Below are 25873 nucleotides of genomic sequence, written 5' to 3' on the forward strand. Positions count from 1 at the left end.
TAGCTACTTCAAGATTTATAAAAACTGCGAATACGAACTAAGCGTCCCCTTGATACCGGTAAGACAGTATTGAGGGATTTAACTTCAAACATATTATGTACATGACCATTCACACCTGTTAGGATAATTAGTTCACAAGCCACAAGATTTGCAGTAATAGTAATATCAGTAAAGGCAATAAACACATGATTCAAAAGGGAATTTCATACATATAGTCAAAAAATTTAGTTACAAACAGATCCCAAAACTCTTAAAACAGAAGCAAATTAACTGAAAGCTAAACTAAAAAGAGAACCAATACAAAGGTTGGCCGGAACCCCTACTTCTTCGACTTCGTTTTGGTCCCTTCCTTGGAAAGCTGAACAAGATTGGTCTCGGGACCCTGGGAAGCATCCCCTTCCATTGGAAGTTGGGCAGGATTGGCCTCGGGGCCTCGAGTGACATCAGCAGGGGAAATGGACTGAAGGGGCTGAACCAAGAGAGGTGGATCCTCGGGTGCTTCGGGGTTGAAGCTCCCACTCGCATCAGTCACCTTAGGGAGCTTGCTCCCCTTGGCTGGCTCGCCAATGGTGGACACGATCCGAGCAACCTCAGTCTCCTTGGGAGCTCTCACCGTCTCGGGATTCGTCTCACGGATGGCCAGAGGATAGTATATCTTCTTCGCCTTCCACAGATCGAAGGAAGCCTCCACCCCAACTTGTTTGAGGGCTTCATTCCAGACCTGGGAGCAGTAGAGCCGACACACTCCAGGGATTTGAGCCTTGAGGATGGCCTGGGTGTCAGCCACCCCCGAGTCATAGGCCTCCTCCTCGACTTTGTCCTTGGAGGTCTCAGCCTCCGTCTTGGCCCTTAGAGCTTCGTCCCTAGCCCATTCCGCAACATTTTTGGCCTGATCCGCCTCAGTTAGCCTCTTTTTGAGATCAATAATCTGCTTCTTAGCAATCCCTAGTTGATCTTCAGCTTCAAGTAGGCGCTTCGTCTGGGCCTCGGCCTGCGTTTGGGCACCAGACAGGCCTGCTTCAGCGCTATCCCTCTGCCTGGTCATCTCCTTTAGATCCTCCCTGGCCTTAGCAAGGTCATCCTCGGAGTTCTTAAGGGTAAGAGCAGCATCCAGGCGCTTATTACGTTCGGTCTCCAAGGACCTGCTCTACTCCTTAGAGTCATCCTCCAGCCTATAAGTGGCCTGGACGGCCTGTCAATCGAAGCAAACACACCATGAATGGGAAATTGAGGAGCAAAAAATTGACGAAGTCATAAGTATCAGAAGCCTTACCATTGCTAGATACCTCTTCATGCTGAGGAAGACCTCCTGCCTTCTCATACTCTTCAACTCCTTCATGTCAGTGGGGAGGAGCAGGGGCCTTTCCAAAGCGTCGGCCACATAAGCGCCTTCACCGCCTCGAAAGTTCCTCAGAGAGGCATCTTCCGTCAACGGTTCCCCGTGGAGCATTAGGGCCGGAAGCCAAGCCTTGGGCGCAGACTGAGCATCGATCTCCTTGCCTTGGCCTTGAGGCCCAATCTCTAGCTGCTTTTGAGTGCGTGGGGCTTCGCCCTCCTCTTGAGGCGTGTGAGACTTCCCCTTATCCATTGGCTCTTTGCCCTTAGAACTCCTCTTCCTCTTTGAGTCAGTGGGCTCAGGCTGAGGAGGTAAAGTCAATTGGGGGGAAGCAGGGTGTTTGGGCTGGGGAGACGGCGTCCGCGAACGAGCAGGGGTAGACCTGATTTGAATAGGTTGAGGCTGTGGCGGAGGAGGTGGAGGTTTGGACTGCGACTTTCCGGGTGCCTCCTTCCCCGGCTGGTCCTCAATTAGGTCGAACAGGCTTGTCTGGGGTTTCCTTTTAAGACCCATCTCCGCCTAAGAGGATGTCCCCGCTAACAAGAAATCCACCTCGAAAAGGTCGGGGTCACCCAAGTCACCAATGGGATCCGCAGATGAACTAGCCTGGTTAAACGCACCGAATCCTTCTTCGGGCAAACCCGAATCACTCTCGGCTTCTGCCGCTTGGTGGGATGAAGAAGAGCCGGCCAACGGGATGCCCTCCGGGACAGAAGACCCCTCTGGAATCAGAAACCCGTGCTTAACTATAGCGATTCTCTGAAGCCTAGGATCATTTGCTTTGATCACGTACTTCGGGTCGGCGAATGACCTTTGGATAGGAGCGTACCCCAAGATCTCGTGAGCAGCCCTGACTTGGTTGTTCACCTCGTTTACAAAAACAGCCGCCCTGAGAATAGTTTCCAAATCTTCCTTGTTGATTAGATGGAAGTGCCGTTGAAAGGCGTGCGGATTCGCAAAAAGAAGGCATGTTCATATCAGTAACCAAACCGTGCAAAACGTGATGGTAAAAAAAAGGGGGGGGGTGTCATCCCTCTCCCACTCTAAATACCTTACCTGGCTCCCCCTCCACTGTGGGGCAAGGAAGGCCATCGTGCCACCCTCTAGACACGATAAGGAAGTCATTGTTTAACCATTTGCTGGACTCGGGGAGGCATTGAATAAGCCGAACCTTATCGTCCCTCATCTTCAAATAGTAGGACTTGCCTTTCAGGAGTTGGAGGTTGTAGCACTAGTTCACGTCGTGGTGGGTTAACCTTAGCCTCATTTTCTCATTTAAGACATCCACACAACCTAGAATCCTAAACACATTAGTAGCACACTGGGTGAGGGCTAAGCGGAAGTGCCTAAGGTAATCCCTCATCATTGGCCCTATGGGGATTCTCACGCCCCCCTCTATAAAGGCAAGTATGGGGATCACCACCTCACCCGTTTTTCTCCTAAAGTGTCACTCTCCTTCCTCACAGTACCTCAGACCCACATTGGGGGGTATCTTATAATCGGCGATGAATTTTTCCATCGCCTCTTCGGTCTCAACCAACTTTTTAAATTTACCCATCCCTAGAAACCGCCAAGGAGACCCAGGGGATGATGAAAAAGAGAGAGGAGCAAGAGAAATATAAACTTAGAAGAAGGAAAGCACAAGTTGAAGAGCGAAGAAAACTTACAGAAATGAGGAAAAGCTCCTCGAACAAGCTCTTTATACTGGAAAGAAACTTGAGTCTGGCTGGAAGTTTGACTGAACTTAGGATATATGCGCAAGAATTCTTAAGTGCAAAAGTAAAGAGACAAGTCCGTTCAAATGGGAATTTATATCTCCCATTAAAAATAACTGTGCGAGTTTTCCCGCCCATAAAGGTGAGGAAATCTCAACCGTCGAAATCACCATTGCACCATTGAACGTGGGGAGCACGGAGCCGCCAGCATTCATTAAAGACACGTTTCATATACCAAGGCGCCAGAAACGCGTCTCGGGCATACGAAAAGACTCTAGCATTAATGAAGGACAGCACGTGACAAGTCATGATAGAAGCCTGATGTTACCAAAACCCTCCTCTCTGTCCGAGGATCCGAACAGCTGGATTTTGAGGAGCTATTGTGGGGCCAGAGAACTTCGTGACCCCGGCCCACTCTATGCTGAGCCCAAGGCCCGCGCCAAGGAAAGAAATGTTTGAGGACATGTGCCGAAAATCCAAATGGTCTAGAGATGTTGCCAAGGATGATTCTGTCCTCGGCGTTCCAGACTCCAGTGGGAAAGAACGGCACACCATCAAGGGCAGCCTCCCAGAGTGTTCCTCGAAGAAAGGACAAGTACAGCAGGACGCACACGTGGGTATGGAGTAGGAGCAGTTGAAGGAAAAGCTGTCACTTCCACATTTAATGTGCCCAACTAACGTCTTGGCCGCATTAATGATGAAAGGACCCCTGAACAGTATGGCCTTGGTTACCGCAACTCACAGAAGGTTTGGGAAGGTGGTTGATGGGACGAGCACTCGAGTAATCGCCTACACAATCAACAGATGGAGGGTCAAGATCGACTGGAAAGAAGTATATAATGGGAGAGACCCCCCAAGAATGGGGGGTCGCGAGAAAGGGACAGGGAGAGAGAAAAAGGAGAAAACGACAGTAGTCCGCATGGTCTTGTAAAACCACAGGAACTTAGTACTGAAAGTGGAAGAAGAAGAACATCAAGTTCCTCGGACGAAACACTCGAGGACAACATTTCAGGCTTGAACCCATTTCCTCATTGGTCCGTCCACACCCAACCATGTGTAGTGATTGTGGTTTAGACCAACACCTAGTTCTTAGGCTCACTCTCTAAAAATTCATTGTATTGGGCCAGCTGGGCTTGAGACCTTTTGTCCAATAGGAAGAGCGCTCAAAACCAACACCCTACAGTCACATATTAAAATTCTTACCTAAATTTAATACTACTTATGATCATTTTTTTCTTTTAATTTTTAAAAAGATAGAACGTGTGGCGATTTTTGTTATGTGGTGATTTTTATTTTATTTATTTTTTGAGAAACATGTGGTGATTTTTATTGAGTATATTTGATTTTTTTTTTTTAAATTTTATTGTTCATTAATATTAGATTCTTAGTATTTTGCACTCATTAAGTCACTTGACACAAAAATTAAAAAACTTAAGTAGACACATGGTACAAGTTTAAGTGGATAATTATGGTGTAGTTCTCACATAAATTTAAACACATGGTGCACAATTGGATTATAATTTCAAATTCTAATTCAATTTTCTCTAAACTTTACTTATTAATATATATATATATATATATATATAGATGGCTTATAAATTTGAATTTTTTTTAGTTATATGATTGTGTTTTTTATGGTTTATTATATTGAACTCCTCGTTTTCTACACTAAAATTAACTAATTTGGCACAAAAATTTAAAAATTTAGATTAGATGGAATACGTGGCACAAAATTAAACTCTAATTGAAATTCAATTTTTAAACTAAATTAACTCACTTGGCCCAAAATTATAAAATTTAGATTAGATGAGACTCAAGGCGTAAAATTAAACTCTAATTGAATTCCAATTTGAAATTTAATTGAATTTTCTCTCTGCTTTACCTCTTATTAGATATATTATATATATAGATTTCTCTTAAATAAAGCCAAACACGTGAGATGTTCCATTTTTCCAACACCTCCTCTTGATACCATAAAAAACTAACATTTAATTAAAAAAATTAAAGCTGTTAAAAATGTTGAATTTAGTCATTCAACCAATATTTTACCACAAGATTTCATATAAATTTGTAATAAATATTTTTTAAACCATTAGGTGTAGTCTTCTTCTTTATTTTTTATTTTTTATTTCCAACCAACTATGTATAATTATCATAACGTTGACTTAAAAATGGAATTTTTTTAATGTTACCTATTGTCTAAAAAAAAATTACGATACTTATGATATGAGTTAGCTCATTAATTAAAGTTTGCAAACAGACTTGAATGACCGATTACTGTGAGCCTTGATGCCTCTAATTCGCACCACTAAATATAGGTGTCATTGAATGGGTTTCTGGTGTGGGCCTATACTGGTGCTACGTGGAATTGTGCAAGAATTGATTGCCCATGGGTTAAATTGTTAGCATCTGCCACCTTTAACCTTAGAAGGTTGTCCAAGCTCAGCAAAAACTTCAAAAGGACACCCATTTTTATTTTGAGGCCTGTGGCTTGGCCCACTTTCTTTTATGAGCATTGGGCTGAGTCAGGCTTGCTTAAATAAATAACACCAAATCACACACTATCCAGCACCATCAAGTTCGGCTACTACAATATTTTCCTAAGAAAACAAGGAAATAAAAAGGGTGGGTTCCAAATAGCTCTCATCATGGGGTTCAGGCTCCCTCAGCTCGAAGCAAGAGCTTCTTTTCTGCTACCATGCACCAGAATTTTGAAGCCACATTATTTTTATACTTTCTTTTAATATATATATATATATATATATATTTTAGAATTTGCAGAGTTCTAATAGGATACAATCCATTAGTGTTAGTATGATCACATATTTTTTTTTTTTTAAATTGTTAGTATATACTAACTATATGTCTTATAGACATAGTTACTGAGCCAATACTTTTTTTTTTTTTTTTTTTTTTTTTTTTTTTGAGAATCTAGCCTATACATAGGTACCTAGCTAAAAGGAAGGCTAAAAAAAAAAAAAAAATAAATAAACGTAGGGGAGTCTTTATTATGTAGAGTCAGTAGATTATAGACCCTAAATGGGAAACATGTTTTATCTTAAGGGAGTGGTTAACCCATCACCATAATTAATATATTCTTTTTTCCCTAGTCAAGCAATAGAAAATAATAATCATAGATTAACAGATACGAGATTATGAACCAAATCCACAGAGAAGATTGCAAAATACTTTTAATAACAAAGTTTATTCTATCCAAAATCATACCTAAAGAAATAAAATAAGTAATTTTTTTCTTCAAGTTTGTCTTTTCTAATTTTTTTTAATTGTCATAGACTAGGTTAATGTATAGAATGAACAATAAAATTTGAATTTCCTAAGATTACCACCATTAGCTTCAACCTTTTAAACATCCAATAGTACATATGTCTGCTTTTAAACACGTGTCACCATTTAAATGGTGACACGTGTTTAAAAGCAGACATATGTCATCATCTCAACGGGTCCAGCTGGACCCAAGCTTGACCCTTTATGAAATGACATAATAAAGATCAAATTCTTCTTCTATTTTGGAAATTTCGGTGTTTTTCCCACTCCTATTTTTGTTATGTTTTGATACCCAAAATTCATATTAGGATTTGGTATGAAATGCCATTTCATACCAAACCTTTGATCCAATGGTAGAAGTCACATGGGTCATCTAATAGAGGATTTCACTCAGGCTATTAGATGATGACCCATGTGACTTCTACCATTGGATCTTTAGACTAATCTTCAAACTAGACATATGCTTCCATTAAAACTTAAAAACACTCTCTCATGTTAGTTTAAAGGGAAAAAAAAAATAGTGAAATACATATTATCTTTAGTTGGTGAAGCATAGAGTGAAAAACTTTATGTAAGATAGAGGAATTTGATATAATTAGGACGGAGGGAGACTTGGATAAGGAGGGGCAATGGTGCCCCCTAATTTTTTTTTTTTTTAAATATGTATATATATATATATATATATATATTAATATATACATAGGTATCAATTTTAGCAATTTTGTTCTATAAAATTACACATTGCCCTCTTAATAATATCATTGATTCTTTTAAGAGTACTATTATAGTTACAAACTTTTCTACAATATTTTTACAAACTGTTAAAGTAGTAAATTCTTATTAGTTTGCATCTGAGCCCATTACTTAAATTACATTTTTACTTACTAATAACCACTCACTACATTAACAATTTTTAAAGACCAGATCTAAAATCTAAAACAAAATAAACAAGCCCAAAAAATTACCCAACAACAAAAATTATCAATAGTAAAGCTAAAAACAATTAAGCTCAATCAACTAATTTTACCCAAAACAAACAACCTGACCCTTCAAAAAAATTTAAACAAAATAATTTTGTTCATACCTAAACGCACACATAAAAAACACAAATAAGTAAATAAAAAACCATTAGCTGTTAAGAAATAGAGCCAGAAGCTAAATATACTGATTTTCTTTTCATTTTTTTAATACATTCATTCTATTACATATTATGATTGGTAAAGTAGTAATATACAAAAAAAAAAAAGAAAAAAAAAATTGTATTTCATACAAAGAAGGTAGATAGGACTCAATACTCATTTTCACTCGTTTTAATTCCTTTATCAACCCTTTAATTGGACAAGTAGTTGCATTGATCACTGCAAGCATCTAATCAAAAATTCATAGCTACCAACTGTGAACAATTGAATGATCTTGATCACCAGACTTTCAAATTCACGTACGGCTACCAAACAAAGCCTAAGACTAAGAGTAACAAATCATGCGCGCCCACACACACAAAGAAGTAAGAACAAAACGGATCCGGATCCTCTCCATTTCCCTTTGAAATGGAGAGTGTCCATTTCATGGACAGGATCTCTTTAAAATAAGTCAACGATAAAAAATGCCACGTCAATTAAAACTTAACATGCTCAAACTCAACTATGGTTAACCTTTACTCAGTAAACCCACCTGATCTAAACAATTTTTTTTTTCTAAATCTCTCTCTTCTCCAACCCATCTCCAAGCTCCACTCTTTCTCAACCCTGCCATTGCCGCTGCAACCATTACCCTCATTCCAAACCACCTTTGTCACGGGGGCCACATCTCATAGCCTAGCATCATCAAACTGCTCCGCTGGAATAGCCACTGCCCAGTAAGTTTCTCTCTCTGATTATTTATTTATTTATTTATTTTTTATTGATAAGCTCTGTTTTGGTTGTTGGAAAAATGAAGGGAAAAAAAAACTATGATACTGCTATTTTCTGATTGATTTGTTGGTGTTGAATTTGGTTTTATTTTTTTTTTTTTTTTTTTTTTATTTTTTATAGAATGGTTTCTTGTTGTGCGTGTGTGTGTGTGTGTGTTTTTTTTTTATTTTTTTATTTTTTTATTTTTTTTAAGCTTTGGTTTTTAATCTTGGTGGGGTGTTTCAGATTTTTGGGGGATTTATGGATTTTTTTTATCTGAATTTGTTCTTAAAGCAATGGGATTTATGGGTTATATTTTTGATACCACACCCAAGTTTCTTCCTTCTCTTTTAGTGTCTCAGAAACAAAGTTCAACAATCCCAGAAACGTTACAGAATATTTTAACCCACAAAAGAAAAAAGAAAAACACAATCTTCTTGCTAATAAAAACAATGGGTTCCAATTCAAGAACTCTAAAGGAAACGAGAATCACAAATTCACAGCTTAGCTACACAAAAATTTGTCAAAAGCTGTATTGAAATTTGAAGAAAAGGGTTTACTTTATTTTCTTTTATTTATTTATTTTTTTACACAATGATAGTGAGGAATTATATGACTAAACGGTTTGATAAATGTGATTTTTTTTTTTTTTTTGAAGGAAATTTTAGTTCCTATAGCATATCAATCAAATGGTGTATGGGAAATGAAAGTAAAATAGGGAAAACTAAAATAAAATGAAAATAGGAAGAGACAGAGACAGTGCATTCATGCTTGCTTACTAGATAAAAGGATGAGTGAAGAAATAATTATTGCAAAATACTCCATATGCTTTGCATAAGTTAAGAAAAAAGACGTGAAAATGACCACATAAAAGAAAGGCATGAGTGATTTTTTAAGCACCTAGTACGATTAGCCTTGTATTATTATGAAAAATAATTACAGGGGAGGAAGTATCATCAGTGTTTATGCATATACTAGGGAAAACTCTCCTTTTATCTGCCTCATCTTCCAATTTGTTATGTTATCATAACTTTTCATTTAGTTGTTTGCATCTCAATCTGATTTTTAATTGGTTAAGGGGTAAAGAAAAAGGAAAAATTTGACAATTTTATCTAATAAGCAAGCATGAATGCACTAATTCAACTTTCAAGCTTAAAGCGTTGTCAGTTATAAGGTCAATTATATTGGCTTGAGGATGCATACACTCAGATGTAAGATACTGTGAATGTTCAATTTGGCTTTCAATCTGTTGTTGACTATTTTCTTTCTTTTACCCCCTTAAAACATGGTATTGGGTTGTGAGCAATCATCAAAATACAAGCTCTTTGTTTTACTTGATTATTATAGTTCAACCAGTTGGAAATAATGGGGAAGTTTATAATATGCAGGATTGGCATTTTTTGGATATTGCCTGTAGGTTTCATCAATCTTTGGTATACTTTCTGCATTATTTTGAATCATCAATTACTTGAGGGGAAAGACTGTCAAAGTGTCAAGTATTCTATGGGACTGCATTTCATGTGTCGTGAAACTTCAGATTCTAGAGTTTTGATATCAAAAGGACTTATATAATGAAGAGACATCATACCAAGAAAAGGTCGGGCAAGTTGAATATCATGAGACAAGTCAAAGTGATCAAGTTGTGAGTCTGTGACTGAAAATTGCAGACTATGGCGGGAATGTGTAGTCAAGAAGTAGGAGACACTTGTAGTGCAGAATTATCATTATATTATGACCTTTGTAATCAAGTGTATATTTCAATATATAGAACTCTTGTTATATATGTCTATGTTTCTATCTCTTTTTTTTTTTTTTTTTTGGAAAGTGGGCTTGATTTTCATTAAAACCAGAAAGAGAGTTACAGTCATACAAGGATCTGTAGAAGCAGAACCAAAAAGACAAAGCACTACAATACATCTGATTGGATTAACAAAGAAATAAAAGGAGTAACACCCTTCCATAGTTGGGAACTTTTTGTCCTGCAAGGATGTTGGGCTAACTCGTGCGCAACTTGATTGAAGTCTCTACATATGTTTCTATCTCTTATACTATTACTCTACAAGATATGGAATTACCCTTACGAAGAAATGAAAAATTTGCCGAAATATAGAGTTTAAAATGGCCCAGCCATCCTCAAACGATACTACTAAGAAATTACACAGAAAATTGAAATTCATTAAACGTATTTTCATATTGTTAATAATATATCACAAATATGATCACTGTTCAACTAAACAAATACTCAAACATGTACACACAAAACCAACATCTTTAAGTATCTTCTAACCCAATTACAAAAAATATCAAAAATTTGCTACAAACTTCACAAATAAATGTCTAAGTTGCCCTACAAGCTAGATTATATCAAATCTCAATCAATAGTTAAACTGAAAATTAGCGAATTTTGCATTGCTAACTTCAAGATACATTTTTTTTTTTTTTCAATCAGTCATGGGATACTTCAAAACCTTTTCTTCAAAACAAATGGGTAAAAATTAGTGCATGGAACTTCGCATAAAGCTTGCACTTGATTTCTTGAACAACACTTGTACACGTCTTTAGACCTTTTTCAAGGTTAGGCTGATCCAACTCATTTTCTACAAAAAGAAAAATCAAATGCATTATGTACATCAGAAAGGGAAAAAAATCCACAAAGAAAAAATTCTTAAAAATCCATACCATCAAGTCAAAAGCTCTACATTTTTTTTAGCAAATACACTGACAAACTTCAAGTGGTCCATATACTTAGTCATGAAATTGAACTAACATAAGAAAAAAGGCATTATCTTCTATTAAACATACCTTCTATTTGAAAAACTGAACCAACATAAGAACAAAAGCAATATCTTCTATCAAACATACCTTCTATTTGAAAGGGAATTGGGTAAGAAGCTAAGCAAAATTCCAAACACTTTTGTGTAAACATGAGTTCAAAAAGGCTTGTTCCTACATGCACATTGCATCAATTCTGAGCCTTGAGGTCCAATAAAAGTGTTTAAAATTATAGTATTTATTGAAACTAACAAAATGAAAAAGGCCATTTAATAATAAAAATTTAGATGACACATATTTCTGCTTTTATATGCAGTAAGCAAACGTTCAATGTTTCAAACCCCCTTCACACAAGCATATTGACCTATCAACTCAAAAGCCCATTTAATAATGTGGTGCATACAAACATTACAAGATCAATTGAAATCATATAAAGTAAACTGAAATGGATATTTGATTTAATATTATGCTTACCAAAAAACAAAAGCAGTTCAAGAGCTAATTCTAAGAATAGGTAATATGTTAATTAAAAAGTCAAGCACTAGCTAGCTATGATACATTGGGCATATGGTGCAATGTAGAAATATGATGCCAAGCTGCAAAAAATGTTATGATAAAATTTAGTTGACAATTCTACAAAATTCTACTGATACACAAGTACTATTGAGGACAGAAATTTCTGCAAGGTAAGTAAAACTTAAAAAGAATTGTTACTGCACAGAATTCAAGTGGTTCAGCCAGGAATTGGACAGAAATTCAAAGAAGCACCTTTTGCATCAAATCAACCAGATTTTGTCAATGAAAGCAAAGGTTTAACTCAGCCGACAAACTAAAATGATAAAAGGAAATGAGATTTTGATGATGAAAGATTTGTCATGATAATGAGCAACAAGAGTTTGAAATTAGGCAAAGTAGAGCCAAACTTAATCCTTTCATGGCAGAGCATTCTGACAAATTTTAATCCGGAAGCTCAAACCAACTAATAAAACCACACAAAAAAGAAACCAAATTCAGCACCATTAAAATATATATAGCAGTATCATAGCTTTTTTTTTTTTTTTTTTCCCATCGTTTTTCCAGCAACCAAACAAAGCTTTTTAGTAAAAAAATCATAGAGAGGGAAAACTTACTAGGCAATTTCTGCGCCGATGGAGCAGTCCGACGATGTTGGACTAGTGTGAGACTTGGCCTGCGCGATAACGATAGCTAGGCACGCAGGGTCATGGTGGCAGCGGCAATAGCAGGGTTAAGAGAGAGAGAGAGAGTGAAGCTTGGAGATGAGTTGGAGAAGAGAGAGATTTTGAAATTTTCAGAAAAAATGGGTTTGCTGAGTGAATTGTACGGTTAACCACAGTTGCATTTGTTGAGTTAGATTTTTTTATTTTAATTGACATGACATTTTTTAGATCGTTGATTTATTTTAAAGAGATCCTGTCCATGAAATGGACACTCTCCATTCCAAAGAAAAATGGAGAGGATCCGGGTCCTTAAAAACCCTAACACAACAGAAGAGAAACACTTTACGTGATCCAGGTCACATCAAACACTGACACTAGAGCAGATTTGGGAAGGGAAATTAATATCTGCACGTTTTTAATTTTCTTTAGGCCAAGGTCTCACTATCGCTTGAAAACTCAAGCTACCAATTACTTTATAAATATCTGTCCGAATTAATGTATTGTCAGTTGTCACTAATGTGTTAAATGCTTTTATTTTATTTATTTATTTCTTTTAACCATGCAACTACGCAAGCAAACCACCATATTAAAGATTTTTGGAAAACAAGCTCTCTTGGTAGAAAAGCAAACCAGCATGGGAACCGTGTATATTAATCATATGCTCTTTCCTGAACACAGTAGCCATTCTCCCTCAATATAAAATGTATGGCCCTTTCTTGGTTGTAGCCAACTCATACAAGTTAGAATTAGGTGAGTAAGCCAAAAATGAAAGAGGTAGATAGGTATATCATCGAAAGATTGAAGATAAATGAAATTATTTTTTGCCGTAGTGACATGGGATGACATGAAGGGTTATAGGTAGGTATATATAAAATAGTACAAGTGCAAGAGGTGAAAATGATGAATTGAAATGCAAAAAATTTTGTGTGTATATGTGTGAGAGGAATAGTCTTAAAACATTAAACCAGAAGATACAAAAAATATTTACGTTTTAATTAGAAAAGTCTCGAAACATTAAATCAAATGAAACAAAAAGTTAATATTTAAATTGTTCTTATTTTCGATATAGCACTTGAAGATATTTCAATTCTTTTTTGTATAAAATGTGCCATTTGATAAAACTTCATACTTTTCTACATGAGATCTTTACTTATTTATATATATATATATATATATATATATATATATATTGATTGATGATTATTGTGCATGTTACGTGTTTTATTTCTTTTAGGCCACAATTCCAGAAAGTCTCGCTGTCGCGTTGAAAGCTCATACTAACTACTCTATAATGTTGTCGGACTCATACTAACCACTCTATAATGTTGTCGGAATTGTCTCATTTTACATACTTTTACATATACCAAGCACCGTACCAAAGAATTTTGGAAAACTAGCTGAGACCTCTCAGTCTCTCTTTAGTCTTTACTCGTGGACCAACTACTTAGGCAAAGAGACTAATAGTTCTTCTATGGGGAGCATTACTGACGGGGACAATCATCATGAAGATCTTAACCAATCTCTCTTACCAGAATCGTCTATCAAAGATGAAGATCATATTTTTAAAGACCTCGCATCAAGGGTGTGGATTGAATCAAAGAAGCTATGGCACATTGTGGGACCCGCCATTTTCAGCCGGGTGGCTTCCTACTCCATGAATGTCATCACTCAAGCCTTTGCTGGTCATCTTGGTGAAGTTGAACTTGCTTCCACCTCCATAGCCATCAATGTCATCCTCGGCTTCTGTTTTGGCCTCATGGTAATTCATCTCTCTCCGAGTTTTAACCCTAGAAATTAAGTAAATAAGCTTTTGCGATATAGACCTGCAAAAATTCTTAGCATTTCGTGCGTTTCAATTTTTTTTTTTTTTCAAATTACAGTGAATAGAGTACGAATCATTAACTTTTTTATATAGCTTTTTATCCCAAAAGTTTTAGGGTTGAAAGCTGGCAAAGCAAATAATTTAACAATTGGTATAAGTGGAGATATTATTCAATACTTAAAGCAATTTATTCTAATAGCATGATAAATTATTACATGTTTCAAAAGTTTAAACTTAAAAAAAAAAAATGATTTTAATTGTTTAATTATTATTTTTACAAATATGCTACATTTTATTAGTTAGGGATGGCGAGCGCATTGGAGACACTGTGTGGACAGGCTTTTGGGGCAAAGAGTTACCCTATGTTGGGCATATATCTTCAAAGGTCATGGATTGTGCTGTTCCTATGTTGTGTTTTGCTCTCTCCCTTTTACGTTTTTGCTGGTCCCATTTTGAAACTCATAGGACTGTCCAATGAAGTGGCAGAGCAGACTGGGTTGGTGGCTCGGTGGCTCATACCTTTACACTTCAGCTTCGCATTTTACTTCCCAGTTCAAAGGTTCTTACAGTCCCAGCTCAAGACCTTGGTGATTGCATGGACGGCTTTGGTGGCCCTATTGCTCAATGCGTTGATTAGTTGGCTGTTCGTTATTGTGTGGGATTTTGGACTCGTTGGTGCCATTGTTGCTTTGGATATCTCGTGGTGGACTTTGGGTGTTGGGTTGTATCTGTATGTTGTGTGTGGTGGATGTCCTCTAACTTGGACTGGTTTGTCTGTGCAAGCCTTTTCAGGGCTCTGGGAGTTTCTCAAACTCTCTGCTGGTTCGGGGGTCATGCTCTGGTATATATATAATATATCTGCCTCTTTCTTCAATAATGTACTTCTAGTTCCATACCTATACAAAAACAAAAATACAAAGATTTTCATAACATTTTTAGTAACCGATTAACATGATATATTATGATTAGTACAGAATAAAAGTGATATTAATGATAGATAAAGATAAATCTCTCTAAAGATCAAAACTTTTTTACTTAAATTTTCCACTTTGCCCCCTCCTTCTAACTTCAGATATATATATATATATATATTTTTTTTTTTTTTACATTTTTTTGTGTGAATTTCTTTTATATATATATATATATATATATATATATTCGGTCATAAACTTCTTTTACATCATAATTATAATTAATACACTAGTATCTTTTTTTATATATATGTTAAAATTCATTTGAAAACCAGAAAGAAAACTTTTCCTATTTTATCAAAAGGTAATTAAAAAGAAAAAAAGGAGAATAAAAATGAGATTTTGTGCACAAACTTTTCTGCAAATTAGAGTTTTTTTTTCCTCTCTTTATTGATAACTTATTTTTCAGCAATTATTTCGGTTAGTTTATCGTTCATAATTTCTTTTTTGTTGGTGATGTATGCAGCTTGGAGTTCTGGTACTACAAAATACTAACTTTGATGACTGGATACTTAAAGGATGCCACTATAGCCGTGGATGCCTTGTCAATCTGGTTTGAGATTTTCCATGATTTGTTAAAGTTTTGAATATATTTTATTAAAAAATCAACAACAACAGTTACCAAACTTCAGTCCCATATCATTATGTGGGCTATGGATTAATTGCACTTTGAATATGACACTATATGATTAATAATTTCCTGATATCTCTTCTCTTTTCAGCATGAATATCATTGGGTGGGAGATGATGATCCACTTGGCTTTTCTTGCGGGTGCTGGGTATCATTTCTCATCCCTTTCACACTTTTTTAGTTTCACTATCAATCTTTAAATATAATTTGGAATGAACCTACATACATACCACCATTTGAGAATATCATATGTCCGCATATCGTTGTGAGTCTTGTGACTATTATTTTAAAACAAATAAATAAGTAATAATAATAACAATAACACAAAACATTGATATATATTATCCCCAAAATAAGGTATGCAAAAAATAGGGGACTACATAAACACAAGAAGTACGTACAGAAAGGATGAAGCTATGCAATCAACTAATGCCCCACTTTTAGCTAACTAGCAAGTAGCAACAATAATTTTAAGTATTTTTTTTTCCAGATGTAAATTAAATCTTCCTATTAAAATTTTAAATAAATAAATATGTAAATCTAATGACACGTCATTTATAATCAAGTATCACATCTTTATATCATGTAATTAAAATTTTAAATAATGGAAACCCATATTGAAAATTTTAAATAATGGATTAAAAAAACAGGTGTTTTTGCGACATATTTATTGATATGCATGCATGATCACCCAATATCGATGAAATTGTCAAATTGCCAATAACTCAAACGTAGATTCCCATGTGGACAGCTGAGGAGCCAAATTTCATGTGGACTCATGGTCTCAAACTCTCTACCTATTAACTTCATTTCAAAATTTTTGCCAATGAAATTCACAGAGTAAGGGTAGCCAATGAATTGGGAGCTGGGAATGGTAAAGCAGCGCAATTTGCGAGTATAGTGTCTGTGGCATATTCCACAATGATTGGACTCCTTTTCTGCATCTTAATCTTGATTTTCCACGACGAGTTTGCAAACATATTTACATCCAACACTGAAGTGGTGCAAGAAGTTGATAAGTTGTTGTACCTCTTAGGTGCCACAATTCTTCTTAACAGCGTTCAACCAGTTTTATCAGGTGAGTTTCTTTAAACCTAGTGCCTGTATGCCACACCTTATTTTTAGTTTATTTGATTTAATTGGCTTGTGTTCAACTTTTATTTTTATAATTCGATAATTAAATCTTATTCTTTTTAGATACTAAGTTACTAACTATATTTTTGTTTAATTTTTTTTTAAACCCAATAAAAACTAAAGTAAATTAGCTCTCTCAAACGAGCACTTAACACTTAATTAGTCTAATCAACGGACAAAATTAGAGATTGTCTAATTTTGTACCTTTGGGATTGTTTCCCTAGTTATAAAGCATATTTTTGTACCTTTTGGATTTTTGTTAACTGCCAACAAGACTTATACTTTGGTGCATTAATTTGAACATTCATTTCGAAAATTGGCAATAAATAGTGACAATAACGTGCAAAACTTCTATTTCCTTCGGCCCACTAGAGGCTCATTGAATATGTGTCCTATCATTATTGAGATCCATTTCTCCACCCTTAGAAGTAGGTGAGATTTCTTCTTCAATTTTTCTTTAACTAATAGTCTAATACTCCATACGGGTCCTCGGTCTCAACCGGTCTGGGTACAATCGGTCCTGCTCAGTCCAGTCTAGACTTCGGTCTTGAGCCTTCTAAGAGACCGATTGAAATAGGCAAGGCACACTGAGAGAGACTATGGTGTCATGGTTGAGTGAGAGAGAAGTTGAGCCAGTTAAGAGAAAGAGATAATAATAGAAACCTCGCAGTTAAAAAATATATGTAGTTTTTGTTCGGTCTCATTCAGTCTTAATCAGTTCTGTTCGGTCTTATTCGGTCCTGTGTTGTCCTATTATGTCTTATCCGGTCCATTCAGTCCGCTTCGCTCTTATTAGTTCCTTTTCAGTCTTGTTCGGCCCTTTTCAATCTTGTTCGGTCCATTTGGTCATCTTCGTTCTTATTTGGTCTTGTTCAGTCCTATTCGGTCCATTTTGCTTTTTAACAGCCCTATACTAATACTATTGAGTAAAACAGTAGGTGAGGACGTGAGATGAGATTTCTCAACACATTTTAAGAGAGTGAGTGGTACTGAATTCCAATTGTCTTATTTGACAATAGAGTTACTATTTAGACTGATTGAAACAACAATATAGTGTAAAAAATTGATAACTATTGCCTGTAATTTTTTTCACCCTTACAACTAGTGATTCAAAGTTCAAAACCCAAACTCTTCTTATGAAAAGGATTCAACAATTCCAATGAACTACAATATTCTCCGCATTGGCCTTCATAGATTTATTTTTTGCTTGTTAATAATTGTTACAAATAAGAGAGGAAATTCAAATATTAATTCTTTGTATAAGAGAGACTAGACAATGGCAATCTCGCTGAAGTTGAAATTGAAATTAAAAAGGCTTTTAGCAATCTTAATAGAATTATAAATCCAATTTCTTGACTTTGACAGGGGTAGCTATTGGATCGGGATGGCAGGCGTTAGTTGCGTATGTAAATCTTGGGTGTTACTATATCATTGGACTTCCTCTTGGAATCATTATGGGATGGGTTTTTAACCTCAGCCTTATGGTACGTACGTTTACCAACTAGCCTTCTTTAACGTTTCAAAAAAAAAAAAAAAACCTTCTTTAGATAGCATGATTATGATTGGAATCATTTATAATTAATGTCATATTCATTCATATCAGATTTTTTTTTTCTCCCAAGCATTTATAATATCATATGATTACATTGCAATAGAAAGCATTTATAATATCATATGATTACATTGCAATAGAAAGGATTAATGGACCAAATCCACAAGCCAAGTGGCTATTATGATTTGTGACAGATAAAGACTTGGTCTCATTAAGCGTATATAACTACCCCAAGGATGTACCCAGGTGGTAAACTTGTTGGTCTTGGACATGACATAATTCCAGAGATCTTAAGTTTAATTTACCACACTATCAATCTATACAATTTTCAATGTATTTTATAAGCATGAAGTGAAATAGTCTGGGCAAAGGCTAAGACACTACTTCTAGTTTTAGGACAAAGGTTAAGACTCTACTTCTATTTATATTTATATATATATATATATATATATATGTATATATAAAAATTAAGTATATATAACATTTATTATTTTTTTGAGGTAATAAGTTATTAATAGTGGACAATAAAAAAGTGTTAGTGATAGTTTCAAATTAATTTTAGATGGAAATCACTACAATTTATCACCAAAGTTGTGAAAAAATAAAATGATGTGCATTAATCTATTTAGCTCATGGGCATTGTGCTTGTCCTTAACCAACATTTTATCCAAGGTTCAGATAAAATGCTGGTTTGATTCAGCCTAAAAAGAAATCCTCTGAATGAATTAGAGGGGTGAACCTTCCATTAGGAATGGAAGAGACGAAAATACGCCCTCCAGTGGAGTACAAAACAGCCAGCCTATGGTCACACTAGCTATGTGGACCTTACACTTGGAATGGAGAAGATTACAATGGGCCCTGAGGTGTAGTACAAATCAGCCCAAATTGTCAACAAATGGGGCTTTTTTGGCTTCTCCATAATGGTAGTATTTAATTTATTAAGTGAATATTTGGTAAATTTTTATTTGTGGAATATAGAGTAGAATAAGAAAAGTGAGACGGAAGATTTGCACTCCTATTAAAAGTCTTCAGATTTATCGTATGTAGTTTTTTCAAACTAGGTGAAGCTTTTCTAAAATGCTTGTTAAAATTGTTGTACCAGGGCATTTGGGCTGGAATGATCATCGGTGGGACTGTCATTCAGACTGTTATATTGGCCATCATAACAATACGATGTGATTGGGAAAATGAGGTACATTTCAACATATTTTCACAATATATATTATATAGTATATCATGACATCTACATATAATAAAGCTGATAAAAAATTCATAATCCAATAAGTTCTTGGGTTTGCAGGCTGTGAAAGCCAACATACGTGTATGCAAGTGGTCAAATCCTAAACCAGACGATCAATCTGAAATTCTACATTAATAACAATGTTACTGATGGATTTTACGTACTACTGAGAAGGCTCACCAATGTTGTAGTGTGTGTTCATATTTAAACCTTTTTTTTATTATTTATATATATATAAGTTGTTCATGTTTAAACCTTGATATTTATGTTCCTTTATATAGTATATATTAAGTCAGAGAACATTGGAGAACATATTTAATTTTCATTTTCTATAAATTTCATGCATGTCATGTGGTTATCATACATCAAACACCAGTGGCGATTCCAAAAATTTTGTCCAGGGTATTCCTATTTCACTTTGAAAAAATTTCGAGTCATTTTGGGACGTTTCGGTAAATACTGACTAAAATTCAAGATTTGACCGGTATGAAATTTGTGCTTAAAAAAAAAAAAGGTTCTTAAAACCAAAATAAATTTACATTCTCTACACCAAAAAATCTCAAAAGGCAAAAAAAAAGAAAAAGAAAAAGAAATGAAATGAACAATGTGGTTTATATTCCATTAATTGGGTGTCTTTTTAAAACGATGTGTTTTTTTTTTTTTTTTTTTTTTTGCTAACCTTCAATAGTAATTCATTAAAAAAGATCAGAGTAGAGTGGGAAGTCCTTACATACTTCAAGTAACTCCACTGGTAGACTATCCGTAAGAAAAGACATAAAGCAATGGATCCCAAGAGCTTTTTTTTTTTTTTTTTGATGGGAATGGATCCTAAGAGCTAGCTTGGCAGCACTGTGAGCTGCAAAATTACAAACTCTTCTGATCCAAACAAAAGAAACAATACAAAAGGCCCTACTTAAAGCAAGAATATCACAAACAAGTGATACTCCTGTTTTTAACGGTCAGCTGATGTTAGATTTTTGCCTAAATGATACTATTTACTAGAAAAGAAAAAATGTGTTAATATTTGCTTGGGTGCCCATTTAATATTTTACCTACCCCCACCGAATCCCATCATTTTTACCCGAATAGAGCCCCTAGTTTTCAAATTTTCTATCTCTGTGTTTTCTACTTCTATCTTACAAGGCACCACACTCTCTCTGCCACCCATTCTCTTTGTGCTACAAATATGTGAACATTGTGAAGGTCGAAGTTTCACGAGTAATCCACTTCAAGCTCAAAGAATTATCAAAGGTCACCTTCAGTTTTTTACCCGTCTCACTCTTTCACTCTCTCTCTCTTACTCTTTTTTTTTTTTTTTTTTTTAGATTTTAGTTCAAAATTTGTTTGGCATAAAAATTTTGAGGTGTTCCTGATTTTGCTTGAGGTGTTCTTTTTTTTTTTTTTTTTTAAAGGCAAACAAATAAAAAAAATTTAAACTATTATATATATATATATATTTTTTTTTTTTTTTAGGACAGGGTGTTCCTGGGAACACCCTGCCCTCAACGTGGCATCACCACTGTCAAACACACGAACTACTGTTCATAAATAATAATAATAAAAAAACACATGAACTACCGTTATAAAAATTGAAAAATCCACTTCTCAAAAAAAAAAATTTTTGAAAAATCCTTTTGATTTTGATGGCGTAGTTATTCTTACATAATAAATCATTTTGTAATTTGTATGGTTGAGCCTCAAAAATGGGAATTAGTTCTAGACACGGAAGAAAGCTAATTAATTTGAAAGAGCCAAGAGGACTGCTTAAATTTCTTAATTCAATATTTAAAAAACATTGGGTCTAGGAAAACTAATTTCATACTTTTGTTCTAGTAACTTGCATTGGTATATACCCAGCTAATTGTTTGACTGCTTAAAGAGCTTGTCTAGCGAAGGTTTCTTGACGAAATTCTTATATTATAGTGGTACTTACAGAAGTGATTACTTGGTCTTTTTTTTTTCTTTTTTCAAGTAGTGGTACAGTAGGTATGATTCGTATGAATCTATTTTTTTTTAAATAAAATAAAATAATAAACTTTTTCATGCGTGGGTTGCCCATTTTCCTTTATTCTTTTTTTTAATATATATATATATATAAAATAAATTCCCAACCAACTAATTGATCATAATAAGGTTGACTTTTTTTTTAGATAGATATATATGATACACTGCTAACCCACGGCTCTAAATCCTCCAAACATTTTGTGCATAAAAAAGTGTCAATTAATAAATTACAAAATTCTTGGCAAAATTAACTTAAAATTGGATTTTTTTTAATGTTTACCTATTGTCTAAAAAAAAATTACAATGTAGGTGTAGGCCTTGCTGCCTCCAATTAATTCGCACCACTGAAAATAGTTGTCTTTGAATGGACTTCAATGTGGGCTTATATTGGTGGTACTGGAATTGTGTAAGAGTTGGTAACCCATAGGTTAGATTAATAGCAGCGCAATCTTTGTGGGTTGTCCAAGCTCAGCATGAACTTCAAAAGGACAAGGTCGAACCTAGCTCGACCCCTTTTAATTTTTACGCCTGTGGCTAGGCCCACCTTCTTTGATGAGTATTAGGTCGATTCAGGCTGGCCTAAATAACCAAATCACACACTATCTAGCACCATCAAGTTCACAGCTACAACAATTTCCTAAGAAAACAAGGAAATAAAAAGGGTGGCTTCAGATAGCTCGAAGCAGACCTTATTTTTCTGCTATCATGCATCTGAATTTTGATGCTGTTAGAAATACAGAATAATTGTATTGTATTTCGTAATGAGAGAATATACATCATAGCCTTATATAGGAGGCGTAAGTGTGCGGTACAAGTAAAGTGTAGTACAAGTACAAGTGTGCTATACAAGAAAGGTAATTGGGCCTAAAGCCCATAATATAATATAATATACATTAACAGCCCCCCTCAAACTCAAGGTGGATGTGAGACCAGCTTGAGGTTGTCAACCAAATCACGAGTGCGTCCCTTAGGAAGTGACTTGGTGAAGATATCTGCAAGTTGATCTTTGGAGGAGACGGAGAAGAGCTTGAGAGCACCATGGACAAGATGATAACGGATAAAATGACAATCAATCTCGATGTGTTTAGTCCGTTCATGAAAGACATCATTGTGAGCAATATGAATGGCACTCTGGTTGTCACAATAAAGGGGAGTAGCAGAGGATGTGGACACACCTAAATCCTTAAGAAGCCATCGTAGCCAAAGGAGCTCAGATGTGGTATCAGCAAGGGCACGATATTCTACTTCAGTACTGGAGCGGGCCACAAAGGTTTGTTTCTTACTTCGCCAAGAAATTAAAGAAGAACCAAGGAGAAAGCAATAACCTGTAGTGGACCTGCGATCAGTGGGATCCCCTGCCCAATCAGCATCAAAAAATGCACGAAGTACAAGAGGAGACTGAGCTGAGTAGAAAAGGCCATGGAAGAGAGTGCCCTTCAGGTATCGAAGAATGCGCAGAACAGCAGCATAGTGAGTAGATCGTGGAGCAGACAGATACTGGCTCACCTGATGAACAGCATAGGAGATGTCTGGACGAGTAACTGTGAGATAAACTAGGCTGCCAACCAATCGTCTGTAAATAGAAGGATTAGACAATGGTTTCCCCCCCAAGGGTGTCAAATGCGCATTAAGTTCAACCGGAGTGTCAACAATCTTGCTGTCAGTGAGTCCAACTCGAGATAAAAGGTCAGAAGCATACTTGGCTTGAGTAATATAAAGACCATCTGTGGAATGAGTAATTTCAAGACCCAAGAAATAACTGAGATGTCCAAGATCTTTCATCTCAAATTGCTGACTGAGAAAATCCTTGAGTTCTTGAATGCCACTGAGGTCATCACCAGTTATGATCATATCATCCACATATAGAAGAAGCAAAATGGTGCCTTTATCAATACGACGAAGAAATAAGGCAGAATCATACGGACTGGCAGTGTAACCCAAGCGAAAGATAGTGGAGCTAAACTTGGCAAACCAAGCTCGTGGAGCTTGTTTAAGACCATAAAGTGCACGTCGAAGATGACAAACCTTGTTTGAGTCAACAGAGAGACCAGGAGGAGGTTGCATATAGACTGCTTCACTCAAATCCCCATTAAGGAAAGCATTTTTAACATCCATCTGAAAAAGATCCCATTTACTGGCAGCAGCAACAGCTAAGAGGGCACGAACAGATGAGATACGAGCAACTGGAGCAAATGTCTCTTCATAATCAATCCCATACTCCTGTGTAAAACCTTTTGCAACAAGACGAGCCTTGTAGCGCTTAATGGACCCATCAGAGCGAGTCTTGATCTTATAGATCCACTTATAACCAACCACAGACTGTCTAGGAGGAAGAGTGACCAGATCCCAGGTATGGTTTTTGGTTAATGCATCAAGTTCCTCTTTCATTGCAATCTGCCATAAAGGGTCAGTGGAGGCCTCACGATAGGTTTGAGGCTCGTGAAGTGTAGCAAGGGCAGTGTAACAATGATAGTCAAGTAAATGTGTAGGAATGGATCTTACCCGGGTTGAGTGGCGATGTGGAATGTCTTATGGAGGATCTTCAGGCGGAGCAGGAGCAGGGGACCCAAGCTCTAGGTGGGGTAGCTCGTCATCAACCTGTTCATCTTCAACCTGTCTAGGAGTAGCATCAAAAATATCTGGAGAAGGGTCTAAAGGAGGATCAAAAGTATTTGTAGAAGGAGCAAGAGACTCATCTGGAAAAATTTCTAAAACAGAGGAGGTAGTTAGGGAAGAACGAAAGTGAGAGAGTTCAACAAACAATCGATGTTCCCAAAAGACAACATTACGAGAAACACGAAGACGATGAGAGACAGGATCATAACACCTATACCCTTTTTGAGTTTCGCCATAACCAAGGAAACAACAAAGTCTAGATCGAGGCTCAAGTTTGTTGTGTTCATGAGGTTGAAGAAGAACGAAACAAGCAGATCCAAAGGATCGAAGGTGATGATAATCAGGAGGTGACCCAAAGAGACGCTCATACGGAGTCTGATTATGGATGACAGCACTTGGAATGCGATTAATCGCATGAACAGCATTAAGAGCAGCTTCACCCCAAAATGGGGCAGGAACTTTGGCAGAAAGAAGAAGAGCACGAACAGTGTCAAGAATATGACGAAGTTTTCTTTCGGCTCGACCATTTTGCTGAGAGGTACCTGGACAAGTTAGATGATGCACAGTGCCATAGGAATGTAACAAAACTTGAAACGCATATTGAGTATATTCAAGAGCATTATCAGAACGAAAAGTTTTGATACGTTTGGAGAATTGGGTTTCAACCATTTTTGCAAAGTTGCTGTACATTGGTAAAATTTCAGAACGAGATTTCATAGGAAATATCCAACTATAACGAGAATAATCATCAATAAAGACAACAAAATATCGAGATCCACCAATACTAGCAACAGGAGAAGGTCCCCAAACATCAGAATGAATTAACTCAAAAATACTATTAGAAATGGATTCACTGTTATTAAAAGACAAAGCTGGTTGTTTTCCTAACTGACATGAAGTACAATCAAAATTGTCTTTGGACACAGAACCCAACAGACCCCTAGAAGCTAACTGTTGTACCCGAGAAGATGATGCATGACTAAGACGAGAATGCCAAAGTGCAAGAGATGGTAAGGAAGAAACTGCAGCAGCTGCAGCAGCAACAGAAACAGGAGCAACAGGTGGAAGATGAAGATTGTCCACGGGAAACATACGCCCAACTCTAGGGCCGGTCCCAAGCTCTTGTCCCGTCCTCGGATCCTGCACAATACACCCATAATAGTCAAAAATAAGGCGATAACCTAGTTCAGCTAATTGTCCCACAGAGCACAAATTATAGGATAGGTCAGGTACATGGAAGACTCCAGGAACAGAGAGGTTGGAGGTCGAAACAAAACCTAGACTATTCCCATGCATGGTGGAACCATCAGCTATATGAATATTTAAAGGGTGTGGTGCAGGGTCAAGTTTGGAGAATAAGGAGGAGTGAGGTGTCATGTGATTGCAACAGGCAGAGTCAAAGAGCCAAGTTTGAGACTTACCGGGCAAAACTGAGAGAGCAGTGGAAAGAGATGCATTACCAGCCATACGAACAGCCTGAGCTATGATCTCCTGTAGTTCAGTGGAAGAGAGGTTGACAGTGGATCCAGAAGACTGGGACTCAGCTGAAATGGAAGCCGTCTGCGAAGTAGGCTCAGTATTAGCAACAGCAGCAGTAGATTTGTGGCGACAATAACAAGTCTCAATGGTGTGGCCAGGACGCTTGCAATAGTTGCAGAACTTTTTGTTGGTCTGCTTGCGACGATTGCTAGAGCCAGAGGAATCACTTGATTGTTGATGTTGCTCTAT

The 25873-nt window shown here is 36.3% G+C and overlaps 3 protein-coding genes across 3 annotated transcripts; 1 reads left to right on the forward strand and 2 right to left on the reverse strand.

Moving 5' to 3' along the window:
• Nucleotides 1-319: 319 nt before the first annotated feature.
• On the reverse strand, nt 320-1849 carry LOC115965154 (ensconsin-like). The gene is made up of 2 exons (XM_031084342.1): nt 1287-1849; nt 320-1142 (listed from the first exon to the last, which is right to left on the reverse strand). Exons 1-2 carry the CDS (start codon nt 1847-1849, stop codon nt 320-322), a joined length of 1386 nt encoding a protein of 461 aa, XP_030940202.1.
• Nucleotides 1850-13646: 11797 nt separating this feature from the next.
• LOC115963017 (protein DETOXIFICATION 27-like) lies at nt 13647-19660 on the forward strand. Its single transcript, XM_031081904.1, has 8 exons — nt 13647-13934; nt 14297-14838; nt 15435-15521; nt 15691-15747; nt 16439-16677; nt 18099-18217; nt 19388-19477; nt 19586-19660. Exons 1-8 carry the CDS (start codon nt 13647-13649, stop codon nt 19658-19660), a joined length of 1497 nt encoding a protein of 498 aa, XP_030937764.1.
• A 2946-nt stretch (nt 19661-22606) lies between these two features.
• LOC115963016 (uncharacterized mitochondrial protein AtMg00810-like) lies at nt 22607-23635 on the reverse strand (the record flags this gene model as incomplete). The annotated part of the gene is made up of 1 exon (XM_031081903.1): nt 22607-23635. A coding segment is annotated over one exon (1029 nt), but the record flags the coding sequence as incomplete, so codon positions are not given.
• Between the last annotated feature and the right edge of the window lie 2238 nt (nt 23636-25873).

The sequence above is a fragment of the Quercus lobata genome, chromosome 10 (assembly GCF_001633185.2).
Source record: "Quercus lobata isolate SW786 chromosome 10, ValleyOak3.0 Primary Assembly, whole genome shotgun sequence".
In the NCBI taxonomy this organism is placed as follows: Eukaryota; Viridiplantae; Streptophyta; class Magnoliopsida; order Fagales; family Fagaceae; genus Quercus; species Quercus lobata.